We start from the raw sequence: 27,732 nt of genomic DNA, 5'->3' as shown, positions 1-27,732 counted from the left end.
CATTTTTTTCGCAACTTTTGGAAAATCCTTCAAATCTATGCCAATTCTCAAGATTTTATTAGGGTGAGAACCTAGTAAGTTGCAAGAACTTGTGTTCGTACCCTTTGTATATCATATATACAATAAGATATGTTCAAACCAATCCTCAAGATTTGTCTCCTCTTTCTGTAAGAATCACACCATAACTTAATATAAAGAACTATATCCATAAATGCTATTTTACTGGCATACTTCATAATTACCAACAAGAAACACATATATATTTATACTAGTAACAATAAAGCACCTCTGTCAAAGTACAAATCTTCTAATTCAGATGTCTATAATCCCTTTATTCACGATGGTGAAAGATATTCTCCTTTTCTTTAAACAATAAGATATATCGACATTTGACAACACCGGATAAAGCAAAATTCATTATAACTATGTAAAGTATTGTAAATTCAATATACTTTCATAATTAATGTAAATATTACTTTGTATAATGAATAATGAAATATGCTATAAGCATGAAAAGTATATGTATAAACAATAACAGAATTCAATATTAAAAGACCATAACGACGCATAACATCATTCGCATACCTTCTCATTTCATTAAAGAATGAAGCTTTGGTGTGTCAATGTTGAATTGGGAAAATCTGAATGTCTGAAAAAATAATGAACATGAGGAAAGTTCAATGAGTTGACCCCCAGTCAATGAAAATGTGGAAGTTCATCGTTTTCTTTACGTCTACATGCACGTTACAATTGGTATTCAATTTGAAAACAGTTGAAATTGAAAATTAAGTCAATAAAGTATTGCATTTATAATTAATGAGGTGTATGATACTTGTCAAATGAATAAGGTCATTGAGCAATAACAAAATCAAAAATTAGCCCCCCCCTCCCCCCATTAAAAGTTATCAGTGTTTACATGTCTATGCTAAAACAATTCTTTCACATACTACAAACAGCATGTGTGCACAGTTATCTTCTACTGAACATAGCAAGCAAATATCACAAACTTTTGTAGTGTACATCTCTGTGGAGCAGGGTTATCAATGACTAGATACATATATATACATGTAAACTGTAGTAATAGCCCCAGAAACTACATGTAAATGACCTTACATATGTAATAAGGCAAGATATAGAGATCACAAGTCTTTGTGGCGTAAACAAGAAAGTTATGATTTTGTTATATATACATAAGAAAAATTATTGATTAAAATAAAATTATTCTATTTGCATGTCAACTGTGGACAAAATATTACAGTCTCTGTTAAGCACTATAAGAATGTTTTGTACTAAACATAAAAAATGAACAAGAGGACCAATCGGCCTTGGTGGTCACCTGAGTACCATAGCCCTTGGATTGACATGTCAGAGTTTCATGTTTGCATTTTAAGGTAGAATGGGACACCTCTATATTGTGATGCACTTGCTATTGAAATAAACAATAAAATCAAGTATAATTTCATAATAATGTTTTCTTTTTCAAATGTTGTTCCCTAACAGCGTAGCACAGTGTTATACCTTAACGATTCTCTTAGTCATGAGTTCGAATCCAACTGGGGATTTTATCATATAATTTACCTTTCCAAATATTTTTAAAACCTATTTTTCGGTCAAATTATATTGTAAATTTTGAAATGGTAAAAGCATTTTGATTATAATCCATTTTTATTTACATTCATGTCGACAGGTATCCATACCACCTTAAGCTTCATTTTGAAGTCTAAATCCTAATCTGTGACTTCTCTGACTGTTGTCCCACTTTTATTATTTGATGTTTGAAAAAAAATAATCCATACAAATGTGTGTGTGTGTGTTTGGGGGGGGGGGGGGGGGGGGGTGTTGTTACAAGAGTTGCGGGAATATAGGTTTATCTGTACCTTAGTTACAGGGGCAAGCAATTGTAAGAGACCTGCTGGCCTTTAATAGTCAATTTTTATTTTTTTAAAAATTCAAAGTTTCATTTAGAATGCTTTTCAAGATGGAGTTAAAATTGGTATGGATATGACAAACAGCAATTACCCAAGTAAAAATACATGTTCTATATATGGTCATATTTATCAACCCCCCCCCCCCCCCCCTACCAATAAAAAGCCTCAACTTTTATCTCATGGTCTGAGCAGTGAATTTCACAATTGAACTTAATTACATTATGAACATGATAACAATGCATGACTTATCTCCCACGACTGTGATAGTACAGAAAAGAATATTAAATCAATACATTTACAATATGTGGCCATATTTGCCCCACCCTTGAGTCTTAATTTAACTCCTGACCTGTGGAACATGAATTTCACATGTAATTTAGGTAGAATTCATGACATCATAACCATGCATTTAGTTTTTCTCAAATGTATATGGAAGTAAAGAAGATTTTCTGAGATTTATTACATTTTTACTACATTGCCATATTGGCCCCACCCTAAGGCCTGAACCTTTGACACTGGGGCCATTAATTTCATAATTTTGATAGAGGACTTCATGGACATCATAACCATATACATTTAGTTTTTCCCAACATGTGTGAAAGAAGAGAAGATTTTTGAAAATTTGGCGTTTTTTGCATATATGGTGTCGTAGGGGTGTAGAGATATGAATTTTACAATTTAGATTCCTCTTACTATGGAGATGCTTCACACCAATATAATAACAATCAGCCTAGTAATTTTCAAGAAGTAGTTGAAAATGTAAAATTGTTAACATAATGGATGACACATGACGATAGACGAAGACCAATTGCAATAGGTTACCAGGTGACCTAAAAATCTTAGCTCAAGTTGTTGAATGTCTCGACTGAAGTTGAACTCTCAAACATAATAATTCTTGTTTTCTAAATTGTATTATATGAATTTATGATTAATATAAAAAACATAACAATTAAAGAAAAAATGATGGTTTGCATAACACTGAGATCGATCAATATACTCCAGCTAGTGTTAACAAATCTTCCTGCATGGTGTTTAACAGAACAGCATGCAGAAATAACTCCCATAACTTGTACATGTAATTAATCTACAACATATAATGTTATTGGACCCATTGGTAAAGTTATACATGTAGTTTTGGTAATTTGGAAAATATGTTTTAAAACATAAAAGCTTTATTTGTACCAACAATGGAAGCTATCCTATATCAACCATGACTGTGTATTCTATCAATTTAATACTTTCTGGTTATTTCTTAAAAGTCCCAACACAAGGTGAAACTGTTTCTCATTAAAGCCTTTAGTTAAAGAATGAATTCAAAAGTCACCAAACTAATTCTATACATGCAGCTTTAAATCTAAGCATCAACTCATATTTTGTATGAACAGTAAATATCAAGTATATATACCGCTACATAAAATTAAAACACAGGGATAATTCTATGCAAGTTATCATGGACACTGGATTGCAGTGTGACAATATGTTCTTTTTTTTTGGTAGTTTATTACAATAATACCCATAAGTTCTTTTTTGATACATGTAAATTCAATTACCGGTAAGTACAGAGGATGTGTTTGTTTGTTGAATCAAGAAAACCTGAAGGTTTGCTTTCTATTCAATTGTCATTTGACTTTTAAAATCTGTTTGCAATATTTTTTTTCTCCAGAAAATGGATATACCCTAACAATAAAACACTCAAAGAAAATACATTGGAAACAACAAATTGTATTCCCTTAGGCTTCTGACCTACATGTATGGACTGACCTCCCAAAGAAATGTTACTCATTTTATGCTATGTGGGTACAAACTATTGCTAGATTTTAAAAGAAATCAATTTATCAGCATAAATAAAAAACATGAACACTCAAGTAACCTCATAATAATGTTAACATCTATATACTTGTCAACAAAAAAAAGTTTGAAAACAAATACATCCCTGAAAAAAACATTACATGCTATATTGAAGTATTGTAATTCATTTTAATTTAATCCCCCAAAAAAATCACATACAATACTGAAGTACTGTAATTCGTTTTAATTTTTAAATACATGTAATAAAAAACAAAACTAGCAGAGTATTGTGTTTTGCACAAGAGTAAAAATATAACAATATGAACTATCATTTTACTAAGCATTAATTCTCAATTGGTGCAATCAACATGAAATCACATAATTTTAATTCAAACTAAATGTAGGAATTACCATTGCAGGCTATCTTATTTACCAAACTATCTGAATTTGTTGCTTGTATTTAATTGGTCAATCTATAGATGAACTAGTTACAAGACTTCAATGGTAATTTCCTTTGAGGCTGTTTTGGATTTAGGATAGACAACAAAAAGCCCCAACTGAAGGATTCCTAGGGCTATTCCTATCAAATTAGGCATCTGTGTGAGAAAAAAAAGGCATTTGTAGAGTAACATACCGGTACTATAATTATACAATGCAATCAGGGATAAATTTTTACCTCATTTAGGATTTTTAAAAATTTTCATTTATATGTCAAAATTTATAATAGCATCTTTAATATTTCAGGTAAATATTTCTATGGTCATACAAATTGATACCAAACAGAGTTGCACAGCTTTATTTTTTTTTACATACTGTACCTAAACCAGACAAAGTATCAGATATCAGTTAGATCACAGATCTGATAACATTTTTTTATTTTGTCGGGTTTTGTAGTTTCATTGATAATACATGTATAACAGGACACAAGCATTTTATCAATTTCCACAAAAACGAAGTTTGCATCATGCGGTTTTGAGTAGTGTTATAGAAATACCAGATTACACATATATAGATACGTTTTTTCCTGAAATCTGTGGACTTGGAAGGGTTTCAAATAAGATGGTTTGTTTACAAAACAGTAGGTCAAAATTAAATTTTTTGTTGCTTTCATTATATTTTTTAAAAATATTTCATTAGAAATTTTAAAAAAATGAATAACATAAATACTGTGGAATCATTAGAATATTCGTGGTGGCTCAATTTTCTTAATTGGTATTCGTGGGTAGCCCTTCCCCTAGAATTTACAACTTCAATGAAAATTTTTTAGAAAGAGTATTCTTTTTTACTAACCCATACCAAAAAAAGTTATACAGAGTCATAACTATTTTGTAACTAAACTGGTAACTTTTTAGTGCCTCAAATTTGAGGTACAAAAAAGTTATGACTGATTTGTAACTATATTTGTCTTTGTCGTTTTGAAGTATAACTAAAATGTACCTATATCACACTTAGACAATTTTCACTATAACTTTTCTGTACCTAATTTGAACTTAGTCATATTAAAGTATAACTAAAATGTACCTATATCACACTTAGAAAATTTTCACTATAACTTTTTTGTACCTATTTGGACTTTGTCATTTCTTAGTATAACTAAACTGTGCCTTATTCAGACTTAGAATTGTTCAGTATAACTTTTTTGTAACTAATTTGGACTTTGTCATTTTTAAATGTTTGTTTCACTTTAAATACAACAGACTTAAACTTTTTTTGTACATGAGTATATTATAGATTTAAAAAAACAACATGCATATATGCACACACAGTGAGTCTGTCTGACACACTCTCACACACTTGACCCTGGGTATTTATAAATTTTACTGCCTGAATTTCAATGCTATTATTAATACCCTTCTTTAATAATAACTTCATTTTAAAAACTAATGCAGTTTCCTGCAAGTTTGTGTTTTTCATCTCCTCTTCTCTTATAATTCACATTACAGCAACAAAAACTAGCTATTGTGTTTCTGATAATTTTCAGCTAATTCTTTAACAGCTAGTACACTCTGAGAAAAGTGTATGTCCATTCATATGTTGTTCAGTTATCAGTGAAGTTAATTGCAGACCTTTTTTTATAGAAAGACAGGTGTGATATCAGATGTGTATATACCCCACCAAGCCCTCAGGCTGTGTAAGCCTTAATTCACACCATGCTTGCTTTTCATTTTAAGAACAGTTAATAAACATGATAAACATTCAATTGAAGAAAAAAACTGATATGCATTTCCTCTCAGTAAATGTGATGGGCTGGGTTGATTCAATCTTTATAGATAAAACTAAATTGACTTGGGTAATTAGTTTGTCTTTTGAGTTATCATAATGTTTGTTTTTGGTGCAAAGCATATGATATAAAAAGAGAAATTATGTATATTCCCGCTTGTTTTTGAATCCACCATGATTCAAAATGGCGACCTATAGTGATAGTTTCGTATTATTATTAGTATTAATATTTTATTACATACTGCAAGATCAGTGAAATAATATCCTTTATTTAATTAAATTGGTTTTTTACACAATGAAACACTAGTAAATTCATCCTGTAATTACTGAATACAGTTTTTAAAAGTATTTTTCACTCTACTTGGTAGCTGTGATATGATTGGTCAGATTTCAAACTTGATCAATAGCGGAATTTGATTGGTTGATATCATTTTCACTCATTTTAAACATGAAGAAGGACAACAACACTGAGGGTCTTCATTCCTGGATTATCAGAGTTTTTGTGTAAAGTTTAGTTAGATTTCCATGTTAAGAATGATCTGCATCAATGATAATTACATACAGAGAAAGTCCTGAGTGATGGGCTCGGATATATGTTCGTATTTTTAAATGATGGCTGCCCAGATTTGCTGGAGGAAATCATTGTGAGGAATACCATGGTAAGTTTTTGATAATTTACTGAATATATATCTATAGGAACAAGATAATTTTATTGGATTGCTATCAGCTGATATAAATATTTTAGTAAATCAACTGTAACACAGGGATTTTTACCAGTAAATTTAAATTCCCAAGATGACAACAAACAAAATGGCGGAACTTACTGGGCATAGTGTGATAAGTGTAAGGATAATGTTCAATGTCTCAAGACTGTCTTCTATTTTTGTATGTAAACTATCTATACTGACAAGATTATAAATATACATCAATATAACAGAGGTGAAGCACTGCTCATGCAGCTATCAGTTTAACTAAAGTAATTAGATCATTTTGTTTTACACAGATTAAAAATTCAGAACTTAATGATCTTTATAGCAAAATATAAACTGCTGTGATGACTGTTATATATTTTTGATATAATTACAGACTGTCCAATTTACAATGAAGACAAGAAAGACATGCAATGGCATATGCAGCAACTTGACTACACATCCTGTTAACCTCCTGTCATCACCTGCCTTGATCTACTGATACCACCCCCATCCCTGGAAAAAATCTCTGGACTCATTTCTACCAGCAACACCAGGGCATATTCATTGAATATTATTCAATATATAGTAATGTGCTCAGTCCATGTGTGATGATGTGTGATTTTCGTGCATGCACTATTCAGAACAACCAACACCCAACTTATCCATAGATTATCCCACAAACAACTTAGGACCAGAGCTGGGAACAATGACTTATCTTATGCCATATTTTTTTTTTAAATTCATATATCGATCACATTAGTTTTGTATTTTGTAGTTTTTCTTTCACAAACTGAATTTTTCTAATTTATACATGATGTATAGTAGACAAAGCCATGTTAACTACCATGATTAACGAATGAACCTAGCTGGAATTTTATTTATTGATGGTAGATTTTTTTCAGTCTTGGTGAAATGATATAAAAAACTGTCAGCACTTAAATAATGTATTTAAAATTAAGAATTTGATAAAATTATGTTTCATTTTATCTTAAACCAAACAAATGTTCAAAAGGGTTTCTTTCATAAACCACTATTTTTCAGTTGTTTTTAATTCTTAATTTGGTAAATATGTACCTTCGAAAAGTGTCAAATAAGCTGTTTGCATACTGCATACCTGGTATTTTGTTTCTCATAATAATCTCCCTAGTAACCACACTATTAAATAACTAAAATTATAAATTATATCAATTGTAATGTACAAGACATTCAGGTATGAAGTATGGGGGGATTTAAATTTACATTTAAAAAATTGAATAAATATGTATTCCCCCCCCCCCCCCAAACTTTTTGTGACCACGTTACAAAAAGCATAAGAGGGGTATGCCCCCCCCCCCCCCACACTACCAAACAACACAGATTAGGATTTTCATGAAATCTAAGTTATGAAAACACTATGCTACAACGTACAACCCACACCCACAGAGATTAGGATTTTCATTATTATGAGAAGTTGTCCTTTCTTGTCATTTTTCTTTTTGCTTTTTAAGATTTTTGGATGAATTGCCCCCCCCCCCCTTCAACAACAATGCTATATGCCTATCATTTCATTGTGCTGCTATGTAATGAAAAAGAAAATAAGTTTATCGGTAAAATCAATTCAGAAAAAAAGGTTTTCATGTTAGCATATACATCATGATGCTCAATTATTAGTGTTACTATGCTAAAAGATGTTACAATTATGTGTCATATGATTATCTAATATAAGAATTATATTTTGATGGCTATTAATTCTTATCTTAAAATCTTAATTTTTCATAAAAAAATAATCAATTTGCAATAATTATAAGATTATAATATGTAAATGAAGAACTTCAATGCTAAAATGCAAGTGATACCTTATTTATACCTGAAATAATGCATTTTTTACCTATAGATGTAGTACAATGGTATTTTTAGTTTATCTTAAATGTATCTAAATCTATAACTATAATGTAACTCAAAGTATAACTATAATGTACCTTAAAATGTAACTCAAATGTGCCTAAATCTATAACTATAATGTAACTCAAAGTATAACTCTAATGTACCTTAAAATGTAACTCAAATGTGCCTATATCTATAACTATAATGTAACTCAAAGTATAACTCTGATGTACCTAAAGTGTAACTCAAATGTGCCTATATCTATAACTATAATGTAACTCATTGTATAACTCTAATGTACCTTAAAATGTAACTCAAATGTGCCTAAATCTATAACTATAATGTAACTCAAAGTATAACTCTAATGTACCTTAAAATGTAACTCAAATGTGCCTATATCTATAACTATAATGTAACTCAAAGTATAACTCTGATGTACCTAAAGTGTAACTCAAATGTGCCTATATCTATAACTATAATGTAACTCAAAGTATAACTATAATGTACCTTAAAATGTAACTCAAATGTGCCTATATCTATAACTAAAATGTAACTCAAAGTATAACTATAATGTACCTTAAAATGTAACTCAAATGTGCCTATATCTATAACTATAATGTAACTCAAAGTATAACTATAATGTACCTTAAAATGTAACTCAAATGTGCCTAAATCTATAACTATAATGTAACTCAAAGTATAACTCTAATGTACCTTAAAATGTAACTCAAATGTGCCTATATCTATAACTAAAATGTAACTCATTGTATAACTCTGATGTACCTAAAAATATAACTAATATGTGCCTAAATGTATAACTTAAGTATACCTTTATTTGTTCTTATTTAAAAACATAACTATTTTGTAACTTTTTTATAACTATTTTGTGCCTGATCTTGATTTCTTTTATGAAATAAATTGTTGATAGTTATATTTTAGTCATGACTTTTTTGTACCTAATTACAGAGTTACAAAAAAGTCATAACTAAATGATGCAACTTTGGAACCGAATAGAAGTAGTGGTTCCAAAGTTGCATGACTTAGTTATGACTTTTTTGTAACTATTTAAGCCTTCAAAAGTCATGACTTTTTTGTAACTTTTTTTGGTATGGGAAAAGTGAAAACTGACGCACCCACAAAATTAAACCCCCATGAATAAGTAAAAAAGCCAGCTTTCCACGAAAACTGGCCCCCACGAATTTAAATGAGTCCACGGTAGTGTCATTTTTTTCAATCATTTTAAGCATAAATAACTAAAAAAAACTTGTATATACCGGGTAAAGTTTTTACGAAATTAATTACATCTCATCAACATTAAATTTTGAAATCATAAACTTTGACCTTTTGTAGTTATAAAACGGGTGCGGCAAAATCATTTGAATTTCATGAGAAAAAAAACTTCAGTATAAAGAACAAAACGATATGTAACTTTGGTATAATTCCTAAAAATGCAAGCTGCAAACCTTACCTTAAAACATGAAATCACAAACAACAATAATTAATTCAGAATCATCTAATTTGAAGCTGTTTTACCTGTACATACTGGTCCTTTAACAGGGACCCATAGATAAACCACTCGACGGAGACAATGAAGTAAGCCAGCACCAGGGGGAAGGACATACAATCTGTACTCCGCTGTCGAAACACGTCAAACTGAAGCATAATAACTCAGTCTTATACACTAGTTGGATTAGTGCTCAACACTATCAGTAACATTACTGATGTTGTCTGATCATGGATACATTTCAAGATTAATACCATCAATATTATATGTACTTTTTCAGCAGAAAATTGTTGTCTTGCCATCATGGGGTTTGGTCACTGATTTACTCACCAATGAGGCAAGAGGAGCTGCATAGCTGATGACGGTCATCAGGACACACATTTTCCCCAGATGCTCTATTGCAAGGTTCTGATCCTCCAGGTACACTCCAATGTACAGATATGGCACACTTATTGCAAGGCAGCCGAACACCATAAATCGACTAATCAAACTCTGAAAGGAAAAGTTTAAAATAAAGATTTCATCAAATGTTTACCAGAATATTAGTGGATGTCATCCGCGTCAACATTTGGTGAATACAACATTGTGCTGAGCAACACAGAAATCTATATCATGCATCTCATGACCAATATTACCAAAATAAATAATTTTATAAAAAAACAAGAGGTCCTTGCATTATAGGTAACATAAGTTACAGTTCTTAAGTTTGTTTTTGAATCTCGGCCTTCTATATTTTCATATATAAAAGTCAGAATTCCAATGATTAATGGTTTAAACAAATTGATTCATTTCTATACTTTCAAAGACTTTTGTCTAAATAATCACATGTTGTACTTCTAGAATCAACTGTTTATCTGGATTGAAATTATAAACCTCGATCTGTTTACACCTAATCAGCATCTATATATATAAATCAGGATCTTTTAAAATATTACATGCATTAGATTTAAAAAAAATTGAAGTAAAGTAAACATGCAGTCATAAAGGAGCGCTTGCTGAAATGATTAAAAAAAAGTTATGAGTTAATTTTTTTAAGGATGACGTTTACTCAGAATGAAAAAAAAATCCACTGATGATAATGAAAAACCATCTATTGTGTGTTATAGACCTTTGCTTGTATTGTCATTTTTCACTTTCAGAAAAGTAGGTCAATGACCTACTTTTTGAGTTAATGGCCATCGAATATTTATAGAAAATTCAAGAAAAATCCCATAAAATTTTACACTATGATTGAGATTTTCTTAATTATAAAAATATTACAAATAATTAAACACTTTAAAAAATAAGATACAGTTTACGAATGGTAATGGCACTAAATAAGTACACAACATTAAGATTTCAGCATCAATTTTTTAAAATAATTCAGTCCGAATTTCCTCTATCAGTTTTCAAATCCCTACCCATTTTTGATTCAATTTTACAAAAAATTGAATGATGATAATACAAAAACATTTATGATATTAAACTACTTATATTGACCTTATTCTGTTGGCATAAAATTTATATGAGGTCAATGATCAAAATTTTGAGATATGATGTCTTTTAATGTTTTTAAGCATTTTTCAATATTATTATTATTCGGGCCATAAGATTATTTTAATGAATAAGTGAGGCAAAACCAACGGAAAATATGCAAAATTACGTAGACTTAAATATAAAATCCTAACTTTTAGTATTAGACCACTGCCAAAAAACTTTTAGCAGAAAACAAAATCTGCAAAATTTAGTCCGAATTTCCTCCGTTTGTTTAAAAGTCAATTTTTGTTTGAGCATAATTCCATAATAAAGTAAAACTATTGAACGTTTTGTCAATAATAATTCATTTCATAAATACTTTTTGTGTTTAGAACAAATTTTACTCATTACATTGAACTTTTTAACAATCGGAATTTGAGAACTCAAACTCTGAGTAAATAACACCCTTAAGGGGCGTGACACTTTATCAAACAAGACGTCCATGGGCCACATCGCTCACCTGAGCAACAATATGCATGATAAAATCAGATAAGTGGAGTCATAATACAAAATATCTGGGCTCTGGACATCAAACTCTGAACCTCGTGATCTGTAAGGCCCAAATATCATCCAGGGACCAGAGTATTAACAGTTTTAACTCCTGAGGCATTTTACCCTTTACCCCTAATGCCACAATATGACGCATTGGTCATTTCCCTTATGGCGACTTATGACGCGTCTATATAGAACCTCAATATATTCTTTGTTTTTTTTACTTGTCTGAATCAAAATTTAGTGGCAAATAACACCTAATAGTGACCACCTTATACAGACAATTATACACAGTCAGGTATTACAATGGTTTGACAGATATCCCGTGATACACACACCTGTTAAGTTTTGTAAAATGGCGGCATCGGACAAGTACGTATGACAGGGATTAGTTTAAGATATTCTAGATGCATTCATGATTCTGTGAGTTTATAGTTGCCCCCAAGTGGAAATAAACATAAATAATCCACTTCCTTTGAAGTTTATGACAGGAATTGGGCTGATTAGCAGTGAATTGAGGCTAATTCATGACACCTGTGCAACAATGGCAGCCTCCGAACATCGGCACATGTGCTTTGCGTCAGCCTGGGCCTATTCTAGCTTAGAAATTCAACTCATACACTATGTTGATCTTCTCCAGTATTGTATTTATAGTACTGTTCAATATTATAATTTAAGAAATTAAAACCCAAAGGAAACTAATACACTATGCCTTACATGCTATACAACGATGGGGGGGGGGGGGGGGGGGGGGTGCCCAGTAAACAAAACTTTGGCGAAGATTATTAGCACATATACGGTACCCGCAACGTTATTCTTTACAATCCTATCCTATCGTATCGTGTATCAATCCTATCGTATCATGCATGTATACTAGCTGTTCTATCGTGCGTTAATCCTATCCTATCGTGCGTTAATCCTATCAGGATTATCGTTTAATTAATCGTTTTTCGGTTTATCCTATCGTGTTAATCGTTTTATGCCTTTTTATAAGCAAGTTGAGTTATTTCAAAGTTATGAGTCAATCAGTGCGCCGTATAGGGACATTTATCGAACAAAAAATGTAAATTCCTAACCAGCCTTCTTTCTTGATACTAAATTCTCAATTCTTCAGATCAAATTAACCAGTAGTACATGAAAATCATATCTGTAAGCAGTGGAAGTGAAAAATGATTGTAAACTATCAAAGTTCTTAGGAACAAGGTAACATATTTACCTGTATATCAATTATATTAAATTGTACGCGGACTGTATACCTGTGTAAACATTAACTTGTATGTAACATTTTAAATTCGTTTTGCATGCATGATTGTTTATAGGAATAAAAGTAATTATTATATAATTAATATTTACTTAAAACAAAAGTATTATCTTAATTGAACCCGCTAGTCATGTGTATATTTTCCGTGTGATATTTGATCTCGGGATAAAATGTTCCCGGCGATCGGCTTGGGTGTGCGGTAATGAAAACAATGTCAACAAACCGTACGCGGAATGTGTACCTGTGTAACTTATATAATTTATTTTTAATGCATCATTTTACAGAAATAAATATATTAATTATGATAGATTTTATATTTATTAAGAGCAAGAGTTGTATTTTCATTGAGTCCGCTATTTTCCGTGTTATATTTGCTCTAGGCTAAAATGTTCGCGGCAATCGGCTGGGTTGTTCGGTGTTGAAAACAACGTTAACAATACAAATGATTGATCATTTCAGCTCAAAAGATTTGTTAAGAAAATTTAACTGGTCATTTTAATACATTATATAACTGACGCAGCCAGTATAACAACTGGGCATTTGTTGATAACAAGAAATGTCATGTATATCTTGATTTGTACGAGTTCTTTCTCAAATTCTGCCATTATCAGGTTTACGGTGAAGATCGTTTAACACGCATATATACGTTTATCATGAACATCGTTTATCCTTTCCTATCGTGTATCAATCCTATAATATCGTGCATGTATACTGTTCTATCGTGCGTTAATCCTATCCCATCGTGCGTGAATCCTATCCTATCATTTATCTTGTAAAATATAACGTTGCGGGTACTGTACCTAATTGGTCAAATGTTTTGAAATCACTGTTTGAAAATTATTATGTTTATCCTGAATTACAATAATTATTTTAAACATTTTCATGTATAACTGTGCAGACAATAGATAAAATAGTGTGCAGGTATTTTTTACCTGAATTACCATTACTACTGGTATGTAATGTAATCGATATTATCAATAAAAATTATTAAAATGGCATAAATACAAAACTTCAATTAATTCTGATTGCAGTCATAAATAAAATATGATAGTTTGATAACATATTACTTAAGGGATGAATTTCCTTTTAGTTATGAGGATGCCTCCACATAACTTTCAGCTTTCCTGGCTTTTTAGATTCTGAGAAAAGATTTACTCTATATATACCTCTGTAAAAATTGACCCACCCAACCTCAGGGGGTCACGATTTTCACAACTTTGAATTTATACTACCTGAGGATGTTTCAACATAAGAGTCAGCTTTCCTGGCCAAATGGTTCTCTAGAAAAAGATTTTTGTAAATTTCTCAAAATTTTTCAATAATTCTCAATTATCTCCTCTTGAAAAAGGGTGCAGGTCCTTAATTTTCACAAATTTGAATCCCCTTTGCCTAAGGGTGCTTTGTGCTAAGTTTGGTTGAAATTGGCCCAGTGGTTCTGGAGAAGTTGAAAATGTAAAAAGTTTACAGACAAACAGACAAACTGTGATCAGGAAAGCTCACTTGAGCTTTCAGCTCAGATGAGCTAAAAATTGTTTCTTCCCTAATCCTATCGCCTTAAATTGTGTGATCGATGTGAGCTACAAATTTGGATGTTAAAATGGTTTAGTTGCAATTGGCTCTGTGGTTCTAGAAATCTTATATAAAGAAATCTCAAATGTCAAAATCAATGTTCAGATGGTTATCCTTATACGCAAACTGTTTATTAAGAATTAAACTTGATTGGTCACGTGATCAAATCCTGTGAATCCCAGAGGGCTTATCAGAAGATTTGATCATGTACACTACAGCCAACGCGGATCCCGTATTTTCCCGCGACACCGTGATGGTGTTTTAATCCCTTCCGCGATACACCGTCGCGGTATTGTCATCGCGGTGATCGCGGGGCCACGATTTTACCGCGATGGTGTAAGACACCGTAACAGGCGTGTTATCTGTATCAGGGATTAAACCAAAATGGAGAAAACAAGTGCTATTTTAATTATTGTTCGAATTTAGAAATTAGAAGAAAAGTTTATTATTTTCTTTGAATTGTTTTTAACAAAAACTTCTAGAAAACTATTGCTGCATGTATTTTGTTAATGTTGTTCAAGAGTCCCAAACATAGCAATGAATTACGCAAATCATGCATATACGTGTACTTGATAATTAGTTATATTTTAAAGTATTATTTTTTGCATATGATGAGTTGAAAATATGCCAGAGATTTAAAGAAGACAAATATTCCGTGGTGTACTATAATAAGGTCGCTACCGTAGACATCAACTCAACTTGTATGTTTTCCCTTCAATCTTACTCTTATTTAACTCATTAAATACTTTTCAGCCCCCCCTTCTCTCTCTCTCTCTCTCGTTTTAAATAAATCAGATTATATGTACATTTGGGACGATCGGTGTTAATTATAGTCTAGGCAACGGTATGGTCAATCATGGAACAATTATCACCTTGCAGGACAAGTGTCACCTGAAGAAAATCCCGTAACACGGGTCCCGCGTCTAATGCCTTGAGCCATTTAAATGACAAAGTAGGTGTTAAAATTAGGTAACGCTTGCATATATACCGGCCACTTCGGAGTATCGAGAGTAAAAGAACAACAGATTATGAATAACGGGACTGCAGTCTGACTTCGATGGATCAAGGGTTTTGAGAGATCAAGAGAGTAGATTTACTTGGTAATATTGGGGGGTGGAGGATATGGACCGGGGACTCACTTCGAGCAAAATAATGCATAATTCAGACAGTTACATTGACAATCAGTCATCCCTGTGTTTATGGGTGTGTAACTATTACATAACACTTCCTGACCATGGCAGCACCCGTGCTCTCTCTCATTTCAAATAACTAATATTTTACATGTTTTATGTGAACTGCTAAAGTAGTACATGTAGCCGTAACGGCATTCTGATTGAAATGCAGATAATAGCACATGTTTCCGTAACGGGCGTTTCAAGAAATATCATACCAGGGACGTACATGTATACATAAAAGTCCCTGATCATACGCGCCTTCTATCTTTACTGCAAGAAGATAAAATAATGCCTGATTCAGACAGGTATATAGAAAATCACAAGCACGGCCCAATTTATAGAAAAGCTATCCCTGTGTTTACGGCTGTGTATAACTATTACATAACACTTCCTGTCTGTGACAGCACCCGTGCTCTGACCGCGTGCCGTGAGAAATCTTATCGATTGTTGAGACAACTCTCTCTCTCTCTCTCTCTCTCTCTCTCTCCCCCCCCCCAAAAAAAAATTCAAAATATATAAAGTTCTAAGAAAATTGAAAATTAAAACTTTCTTAATTTTAACATGGCTAAAGAAATAAATAATATACCACATATCGCGTAAAGAAGTTTTTTTTTTACTTATGCACACAAACACATATCTTTGTTCACATGATTCCCATTTGATTCATTCAAACAATCACATTTTTACCATTTTAAAAAGTACAAATACTAGATGCGTATATAAAATTTACTTTAGCTGTGTTCTCAATTACTCTCTCTATTCCTGATTAACCCTGATTATAGTCTGTTCGTTAATTGTATTTCAAACGAGTATAAAGTATAACATTAAAAGGTAATTTTATGGATGTATTTTGTAAACACTGTGTTATGAATACACAGAATAATTTCCTTAAATTTAAAAACAAATTTTCATTTGTTTGAAATTAAATTATTCTTTCAAGAAAAATTTTTCTGTTTAAAAGAACGGACTATATACTTCTATTTAGCTGACCCCAAGTCACACTAATTGCTGCAGGTCACCCACCCTGACGGCAACCACCAAAATTCTATATACACATACTGTATACGTAATGTTACGCAATTCACCTTCCTCTGTTGGTCAACTGACACTGCGAAATTTTAACAGGTGATGGATACCCCAGAATAAATGATTATTCATATTTTTAAATCCCGGGATTTGAACGACAAACATAAATATTGGGCGACCCACTGAACATCATACTTTTGCTAGATCGGATAGGAAAGTCAATTTTTAAATAGACACGATTTTAACATTAGCATTTTCGTAAACTGATTGAACCTTTTTTTATTTTAAAACGTTTGATAAACAAGTTATACAACTTATATTAATATCTTTCGTTGGCACGGATGTTAGCGCGAGTGGGTCATCGATATAGGAGAAAGCTGGAGTGCCCGGAAAAAACCCACGTGTCCAAGCGCAACCAGCATATCACGGGGATAGAACTCGGGTCGCAGCGGTGATAAGCGAGTGCACTTTAAAACATTTTATGTCTACATGTATTTCGTTATTCATAAAATGAGTTCTTTAAATGTATTTAAGAGAAATGACCAAGTGTAAGGTATGTTTTAAAGGTAAGAATTAAATATGAAAGATTGTAAATGAAACGCTAATTAGTATCCCTTTTTCGAGGCGAAATAAGATATTTTGGTGAAGCGTTTATTACCGGGTATATAATTATCAATCAAATTCATTGATAACCAAGAATTGTCAGCGATGAATGTGCCAAAATTAATTTATATGTAACGCCATCGAGTATACAAAATAGACTTGTATACTATTAGTATACAAAATTCTGTATTAGCATAATTACACCTTCCTTTTATTTCTCCCACTTTTTATTGAATAATAATAAATTGTAACAATCAAGTCCTTTTATAAAATAAAGGAATATGAAATAATATTCATTAATTCTCTCAATCATATTTCCCGTATTTGAAGAAATTGGGGGAGGTAACTCGCGTTAAAAAAAACAAGAATAGTTTTCACCTGGGACTGGTTTCACAGTACCGCGACGGTGTGGCCAAGGTGAGAAGCTGTACCGCGAGGATGCGCGGTTTTACCTGAGTTACCTGTGCTAAACCGCGATCAATTTCACACCACGAGGACTCGCGGTAAATACGCAAACCGCGTTGGCCGTAGTGTACAAACCAAGTTCACATCACTGTGAACTTTTTAACATTGCCTTTATTATTTATAATTATGTTAATTTGAGAAAGGCAAATCATTCAGAATAAATAATATAACGGTGGTTTTACGTTTACAAAAATGAAACCATCAAATGATAAGCATGTGCAATTATCATTTTGATGTCATGAAAAAGTTCAAACAGAATTTATTGTTTTCGTTATTCTATTGGCATATTTGCAAATGTAAATATTATAAAATGTATTTTATACATGTATTTAATAATGATCAACACAATAACAGTATACCACTAACCTTTCTTAATGAGTAAATGTAGAAAAATATCACATAGATAAGCGCCAGAATAGCACCGAGGGCGTTGACTATAATCAGAGACTGAATAGATGTAAGGAGTCCATATTTCACCCACAGACCCGCCCTGAAAAACAAAGTGATTGATTATTGTAAAATGTTGCTGATCAAAATCAATTTACCAGTACTCTATCATTCTACTTTATGATACATCACTAAAATTTATACCGGTAATTAGTTTACATATATATATATATTGCATCAGCCAAAGAGATGTCTTCTACAGTCAGTTACTCAAAAAATATATATATATACATGTATATTTTAAAGATCTTTTTACTACATGTTACTAAAGGATAGACATCTAAAACCTAAACATTAAGCAAAGAGACTTTTCAGAACTTTTCAACAACAAAAAATTAGTCTCTAGTTTTAGAAAAACTCAAATTGACCTGAATATCTATGACAAATTATCACTTTTTAAATATAATTCCATGAGTTTAATTGACATAAATTTTTGTAAAAAAGAATTTAATAATCACTTACTATTGAAATTTATTTTGACTTGTTTGAAACCTGTATTTGTCAACATATTGAATTTTACATGTGAAAATTACAAAGACCCATGCATTCTAAAGCATCAGTTCTCTCCTAATCAACTATTCAATGTAAATTGTAAGATTTAGCAGCTATTTTAGGTGCTGTCAACATTTTCATTGCTAACTTACGCAATAAGGTTGGCAACAAATGGTGCTGGAGAAATATCCCCTGTGCTTCCCTTTTTCCAGATTCGGAAACATATCTCACTGTGGAAGTATTAAAACAAGTTAAATGATATTAATGATAAGAAAGATTAGACTGGCTAATTTTATCAGACTTAATTTGCTTAAAGAAAATCCTTGGAACAAGACTTTTAGTTACTTAAAATAAAAATATTTCATTAATAATATCCATGAATAGTACATAAAAAAGTTATGATATTGGCCATACACATACATACTTATAAGGTACCGCTAGATATCAAGAAAAGGGCAAAATGCTGGTCCTTAATAATGTATATTATACCCCCCCCCCCCCCACCCCCCACTTTTATTCCAATTTTGGCAAAAGTGTGTATCATTTACACTAGACTTGAGGGTTATGAATTTATGATTACTGATGTTGTAAAATAAACTAAAGTTACAATAATAATAAAGGCCCATAGGGTTGGTGATTATCTCTGGTTTCTATGGTGCTAAGTGGAGAGTAACTGACATCCTCTGGATGGGACACCAGTGCATCGCAGGTAAACCCCAAGTGTAATTTAATGGTACTCAATTGCAGCTGGGTGGATTGAGGCTTGGAGATAAAGTGCCTTGTCTGAGGAAATAACACACCATATCTTGCAACTACAACACTATGACCACTTAGCAATGCAGGGCTCAACAAAGTTAAATTTTGGAAAAATGTTGCCTAGCTATGAAGGACCTGGAGAAAATATTGGGCTATCATTAGGTCAATTGTAGATATACCGGTACAGTAAAACTTGTTTAGTACGAACACGGATATAGCGAATTCTCGGATATAGCAAAGTTTTTTTGAGTCCCCAGTAAAATTCTTAACAAATCTTTCCAAAACTTTACGGTTATAATGAATTCGGATATAACGAATTTATGGATAGAGCAAACTCATTTTGAGTCCCGTAGAGGCGGAATTTAACACTTTTATAACAATTTTTTTAAAAGTTTGCATTACCATTTATCATAATAGTTTGAATGAGTTTGTTTTCATAAATATTTTTCTCAATTCACAAACCAATTATTAAAAGGTATCAAAGTAATGTATTTTTATTTTAAGCCTTAATCAACAAAAATTATAGTCTGGTGAAAGAAAACATGTATATAGTGAATTCACTATAGTATACAAGTTGGCCTCGGCAATAGATCATACTGAGCTGTTCCCTGCACCAAGGGAAAAAATTCGGGTCTATTGACTGTTCAGGCATTAAATAATTGTTTTATTACCTAATTTCGTTTTAGTATTTTGTGTTCACATTTATAATTACAGGCTTTCATACCATTATGCATTCAGGTCATTGTTAATCAATACTAAGATGACCTAAAAGATAAATTTTAAGAACAATAGTAAAATAAACATAATAAAGTTATCTTTTAATCTTGTAGCAATTAAACTTTTTTTCCAAAATAAGTTGCCGGTCCAATAGATCACAGTCTATATATTGACCGGCGGTCCAATAGATCACAGTCTATTGACCGGCGGTCTAATAGATTGCAGTCTATTGACCGGCAGTTCAATAGATCACTTTCAAACCTGTATACAATTACAAAAAAGACGAAAATATTTAATCTGTAATAAAACAAGAAAAACCCTTTGATTGAATTATTCACCAGATAATGCTTATTGCACTAGCTTACATGCCAACAAACTGTACAGCAATGGAGGAAAAGGAGCAAATCCATCCCAGGACCAAAATAAGCTCCATCAACACTCCCAAGATGTCACAACTTCACACATAACCTGAAAGCAGCCAGAAATACACACTGTGCTGTAATAATCTCAGTGTATTTTTTGTACAATAAAGGCTTACTGGTACATGTAATCAAGTATAAAAATCAAAAGAGCTCTAGCACAGTTGCACCTCATTAATGTTAAGGGGTCACAGTCATTAGAATTTAGAGAAATTTTGGGAATGTTTGAAAAATAATTTTTACATTATAAAATTCTTCAGGCATAGAATTTTTACAAATAAATCTATTTGCAGGTTAGTTAAAATCACTGAGCAAAAACTGATGAATGGTAAAAAATGTTCAATATTTTTAATTATATTACATCATTAATCTCATAAAAATTGAAATTTAAGAAACCTTTATCATACATATAATACAAACGGACAAATAAAATAAAATCACATATAATATCATTATTCGTTGCTCATGCATAACTTGAATAGGTATACAACACAATAAATGACTGCTATGATTTTATGCTATAAAGCAGGGTTGTCTCTAAAAATTGAAGTAAGAGGAAATGAAAAAGTAGAAGGGGGGTCTGGGGGTCTTAATTGCTTATAGCTAGATACTGTTTGAAATGCAATAATAGCCGGGTAATTAGGGCATTATAGGCGGGGGAATTCCCCGCCTCCCGGGTCTTGGAGACAACCCTGTATAAAGACAAGGATTAACAAATTAACACACAAAGAAATAGTTGTGCATAAGAGGATGTATTATTCTAGATAGCATTAGAAGTTGATTAAAAAAGATTGTTCAAAAGGTTCCAAAATTTTTAACATCTAAAAATCAGTAATCTAATTCACAAATAACAAAAGTATAACTAAATCTAACAAAAATTATCAGGAATCTCCTCACATAAACAACTCCACCTACTTTAACAGTCTAGTTGGACTCCCAAAACAGAGTCGACAGAAGTGAATTTATTTTGGACTCCGTTTTTTTAGTCTTTGCATGCGTACTTGTACAAAATATGATGATTTTTCAATGAAAACCTGGGGTCCACAAGAAATCATCTTGCAAAGTGCTGCATATGTGTTGGCAGACTTCTAACAATGTCTTTTGACATACCCCAGATATAATTTACTATTGATCGTATTTGCACAAAATAGGGGTTGATTTGAACTTTAGAAAGTTATTTATCAACAAAGTTTGATGTTTGGACAGTCAGGGGTGTGACTGAAATCAATCATATTGAAAAAATAACTGAATTATTGTCATTTCTACTAACTTACAGACTTACCAATTTGATAAAAAATGATGAAATACAGTCTGTCTATTCATTTTTCAGAGGTTACTCTTTCTCTTAAAATAAACTCCAAATAGTTATGACTGTTTTTCATCATTATTCTAAATATAATCGATTTCAGTTATTACTTAAATTCAGTTTTATTACTAGAAATCATCATTTTTAAATAAATTGGTAAGTGTGGGTGCACTTGATTATCTCATTTGTTTGCAGGGGTGCACTATCAACTGTGAGTCAAGGTGTTTATCCACACATGGGACCATGGCCGGATTATATTATAGTATACTATGAAGTTAAATGGGTTGGAAGAATAAACTTGGGAATGGAAATACTGAAGATCGAAGCACATATTTTCGTTGGGTCAAAATTTCGTTGTTTTAAACCTAATAAAATTTTGTTGACCTTTAATTTCCTCAAATTGTTATCTTTGTATTCACTAATACTTTAGTTAAAATTTTGTCATGGATTTCATGCGCGGATCTAGAGGGGGGGGTCGGGGGGGTCCCGACCCCCCCTGGAAAATGAAAATTTATTAAATTTACATAGTAAAATTATCGCGAAAATATGCCTCGGACCCCCCCTGGCAAACACAATTATCCTTCGGACCCCCCCCTGGAAAAATTTTCTGGATCCGCGCATGGATTTAATTTCTTTGATTTATACTGCCAACGAAAATAACGAAATTAAAGCCATAACGAATATTTCTGCTTCTAAAGTATGATAAAAACAAGTACAAAAAATAAAAAGATGGGTACATTATGTAGTTAGTAGAAATGACAATAATCAGTTATATTTTGATATGATGGATTTCAGTTACACCCCTGACTGTTGGACAATTATAATATTTAACAAGCAATACTTTTGTGTTTTTCATGGAATTTTATCGTTACTGAAAGGTTAATTGCATTAAGTTTTCCTTTTTCCGTATTTTGTTACATTTTTAAATCACCAAACTGATATACATAAACAAAAAAGAGCTATGATTGCTAACAAAAACTGGCTGATCAAGCGATGATTAAAAACGTCTTATTTGTATTGAAAAAATAGGATTGATTGATTAGAGGCCTAGAAAATTAAACAAATTATCACTCTATATAGATGCAATAACTCTTTAAATTCAGATCAGATACCAGGTAATTAACATCAAAACAATTATATTTTTATTGCTTGCAACCTTTCCAGTGTTAGGAAATCATGTTATATACATATTTATTCAAGATGATTGAATAATTTAGCCTAAAAATGATTGAAATTTAACATAACAATGATAAATAAACATATCCAGGCGTTTAATTTACAAGCTAGTATTTCTAAGCCGTTATAGATGTGGGCGATCGAAGTTAAAGGAAAATTTTTCATTTTAAAAATTAATCTTACATAATACAAGTAAACAGTTATGAACATATATATGACATAAATATGACACATAAACATACATATATATTTTTGAAACTCTAAAAATTAAGGGGCATACCTCACACTTTGTTTACCTTAGAAAAGCCATTTTACCACAATTATGCATGATGGAACCAGACTCTAAACTAAAACTGACCACTAGCACTAAATTATACAAATGTAAAAGAAATCTGCAACAGCAAGCAATTTAATTTAGGATATCACATATCGAAGCAAGAGCAGTAGATCTTAATTAAATTTTACCCATAATCAACTCCAATAAACATAGTTCTTAGATCTGACTCAGATTTGAAAACAATTCTGAACAATTATATTGATACTAGGATAAAAGGTTAGGAGATGTTAAGAGTAAGGATCATATACTACTATACTCTGTATCCTGAGTGTTTGCTTCCACCACTTTTGGCTTGATATTTCGATAATAATAAATACCTCTGTGCTCAAACTACGTTAAAGCAGTAATATGAAAAATGTCCAGATTATCTGTTTTGAAACGCCCCCTCCACTGCTTAATGTTTCAATACACATCCCAAAACATAGGTAATCACAGATTACAAAGCTCACCAAGACAAGACATCACCCTTATGAGACTTCACCTTTATGAGACCACCTTTATCATATTAAATGAAAATCATTCTTTATGATCTTGGATATTCATGGATTCTGTTTTGACACAAAATCGTATATCATCTGTTAAAAAATTGTATGATAATCATATGTTCATATGTTAATCAATACAATAATATAAAATTAAATATTGCATCCTATCATATTTACAACATATATCATATAATACAATAAAATACCATAATAAACAATAATGAGATATGATATTGTAACGTATGATATGACATTGTATTGTGTTATACGTTATTGTATTTGATCACATAATACAATATCATAATATACAAAACAATATAGTATTATATTACAATACCATATTACATAATACATCATAACATTGAAACATATGATATGATATTGTATAATATAGTATGATATTGTATGATACTGTATCATTTTTGAAACATTATATGATATTGCATCATCTGATACAATATAATTTGATACAACATTGTATCATATCAAATGATACAATATTATGTGATAAAGTAATATAATATATAATACAACATTATATTATACATATTGTATCATATGATACAATAATATATTTTACAATATCATACAATACAATTTCATGTGATGTAATAATATCATATTATAAACCAATATCATATTATACAATATCATATGATACGATATTATATAATATTACAGTATCATATTATACAATTTCATGTGATATAATTCTATATTACAGAAACTAATATCATATTATACAATATCGTATGATACAACATTATAGAATATACAATATTGTATCATAGGTTACAATATTATATTTTGCAATATCTTATGTAATAGTATCATGTGATAAAATAATAAATTAATAATACAATATAATATTATACAATATTGTATCATAATATACAATACTATACATAACGATATCATGTTACAATATCATAACATAAAATATCCAAAAAAATGATACAATATCATATCGTATCATATAACTTTTTATAATATTACATATGATATTATATTGTATCATATTAAACAATATTGTTTCATACCATACAATACTATATCAAAGGAATCATGTTATATCATTTATCAACAAACACATCTATCTATCGAGCAGGTTTGAGTGAGGTAGGAGATTTCTTTAGCATCCTTGATAATGGAGATCAGGCTCTGCATCTGAAGCAACCTCTGCGTTTCATTTATAATATAGTTAAATCAATTATGCAAGCTATCATCTATAAAACATGTGACCTGTTCCAAAAAAAATAAACCTCATCCAGCATCCGAAACCTATGGCTCAGATTCAGCATTCAAGCTTGTCAGGTACATCAGTATACATAAGACGCATCTCCATGCAAGTTTGGTGAAGTTCATACCAGTAATAACTAAGATATCATCATCAGAGGGCACTAGCAATTAAAACCTTAACCTGCTCCAGCATCCGCAACCTATAGCTCAGATTCAATATCCATGCCTGTCAGGTGCATCTGTATCATAAGACACACCATCCATTCAAGTTTGGTGAAGTTAGGACCTGTAATAACTAAGATATATTTTTTAGCATCCTTGATAATGGAGATCAAGCTCTGCATCTAAAGCTTCCTCTGTGATTCATTCATATTACAGTTTAATCAACTATGCAAGTTTGAAATAGTACTATTATCTATTAAACATGTGACCTGTTCCAAAAAACTTAACCATATCCAGCATCTGAAACCTATAGCTCAAACTCAGCATTCAAGCCCGTCAGGTGCATCAGTATCATAAGACGCACCATCCATGGAAGTCTGGTGTAGTTAGAACAAGTAATAACTAAGATATAATCATCAGAGGGCACCTGTTTCAAAAACTTTAACCAGCTCTAAAAACCTTAACCTCCTCCAGCATCCGAAACCTATGGTTCAGATTCAGAATTCAAGCCTGCCTGGTGCATCAGTATCATAAAACGCTCTGGTGAAGTTAGGACAAGTAGTAACTAAGATATAATCATCAGAGGGCACCTGCAACGAAAACTTTAACCAGCTCTAAAAACCTTAACCTCCTTCAGCATCTGTAACCTATAGCTCAGATTCAGCATCCAAGCCTGCCTGGTGCATCAGTATCATAAGACACACCATCCATGCAAGTTTGGTGAAGTACGGACCAGCAGTAACTTAGATATTGCTATCAATTGGCACCTGCGACAAAAACCTTAACCTGCTCCAAAAACCTTAACCTCCTCCAGCATCCGAAACCTATAGCTCAGATTCAGCACTCAAGTCTGTCTGGTGCATCAGTATCATAAGACACACCATCCATGCAAGTTTGGTGAAGTACAGACCTACAGTAACTTAGATATTGCTATCAAAGGGCACCTGCAACATAAACTTTAACCTGGTCCAACAACCTTAACCTCCTCCAGCATCTGAAATTTAGGACTCAGATTCAGCATCCAAGTCTTTCAAGTCCATAAGTAGGGCCAGATGCATCATCCATGCAAGTTTAGTGAAGATAGGACAAGTAATAGCTTAGATACAGGACCTGTAACAAAAACTTTAACCAGGTCCGGACGCCGACACCGAAGCCGACGCCGAGGGTATAGCATAAGCTCCCCCTGACTTCGTCTCGGTGAGCTAAAAAGAAAGTCTACGGGAATTTTGCATTGCATCAGTTATTAATAAGCCCGGATGATGACATTGAAAAATTACGCAAGGTGTCCCGTGTACTTCCGAATGGAGAACATATGTAAACACATCCCATTATAAATTTCTGTAAGAAATGTTAACTTTTATGATCAGTGAAAAGGGATAATTTGTTAATGAAGATATCTTGGAAATTTTCCCTTTCATTGATTTCAACTGTACTTCTTTCACAGGTATGTGTACTTTTATCAAAAATCATCAGAAAGTGATGGAAGCAATAACTTGGGACAGACTATATCATAAAAAATAGTGGTATATAAATAATACAACCTAGCCTATAATTGAGTGCATGCTTATGTTCATATAGTCTAACTATTTTCTAAATACAGAGTTCAAAAAGCCAAATTTAAATATCTAAATGAATCATTTTACAAATTACAGTCGAGAATTTAGTCATTTATAAACACGGCCTATAACACTGTATAACACATAAACATGACAGGGATCTGATGGCATAAATATGGTGAACATGATTAATGATTAACGAGTCGATATATTTCTTGTAATGTTTTTTAAAACAACTCCAGTTTTTATGATATAAAATATACTTACCACTTCACTTACGATGTATATAATCTATATCACGAAATGACCAGTGATAAGGGGCATACACGTGAACACGTCGAAAGTAAATATTGTGACGCGTCACTTCCTACTTTCATTTTGTGAAATTCCAATTAGTTTTATCAAACGAAATTTAAAAAGTATAACTAGATAAATAATAAAACAAAATAAAACCAGAGTTATTATAAATTCAAAGTGTAAAAAAGTGTTTAAACGGTATTGTCATATCGTATCGGTTTTTATTTCATTATATATTTGAA

The 27,732-nt window shown here is 31.7% G+C and overlaps 1 protein-coding gene across 2 annotated transcripts; it reads right to left on the bottom strand.

Moving 5' to 3' along the window:
- Positions 1–15: 15 nt before the first annotated feature.
- Positions 16–27,563, bottom strand: LOC128162910 (sugar transporter SWEET1-like). Of its 2 annotated transcripts, none has more exons than XM_052826330.1 (7): positions 27,461–27,563; positions 20,879–20,981; positions 19,193–19,270; positions 18,468–18,591; positions 10,326–10,487; positions 10,025–10,144; positions 16–4,312 (listed from the first exon to the last, which is right to left on the bottom strand). In XM_052826330.1, exons 2-7 carry the CDS (start codon positions 20,944–20,946, stop codon positions 4,205–4,207), a joined length of 660 nt encoding a protein of 219 aa, XP_052682290.1. In that variant the 5' UTR covers positions 20,947–20,981; positions 27,461–27,563; the 3' UTR covers positions 16–4,204. The 2 variants fall into 2 exon arrangements, with proteins under 2 accessions (XP_052682290.1, XP_052682291.1); XM_052826331.1 differs by having other exon boundaries at positions 27,473–27,530.
- Between the last annotated feature and the right edge of the window lie 169 nt (positions 27,564–27,732).

Source organism: Crassostrea angulata, chromosome 9, assembly GCF_025612915.1.
Source record: "Crassostrea angulata isolate pt1a10 chromosome 9, ASM2561291v2, whole genome shotgun sequence".
NCBI classification, from domain to species: domain Eukaryota; kingdom Metazoa; phylum Mollusca; class Bivalvia; order Ostreida; family Ostreidae; genus Magallana; species Magallana angulata.
This window is presented reverse-complemented; position numbering and strand designations above follow the sequence as displayed.

Coding starts and splice junctions, on each gene's coding strand:
- LOC128162910 (XM_052826330.1), bottom strand. CDS start 20,946: ATGGAGCTTATTTTGGTCCTGGGATGGATTTGCTCCTTTTCCTCCATT. Junction 18,592..19,192: donor TTTGTTGCCAACCTTATTGC/GTAAGTTAGCAA, acceptor TTTGTTTTTCAG/GGCGGGTCTGTGGGTGAAAT. Junction 10,488..18,467: donor ACATTTACTCATTAAGAAAG/GTTAGTGGTATA, acceptor TTTTCCTTTCAG/AGTTTGATTAGTCGATTTAT.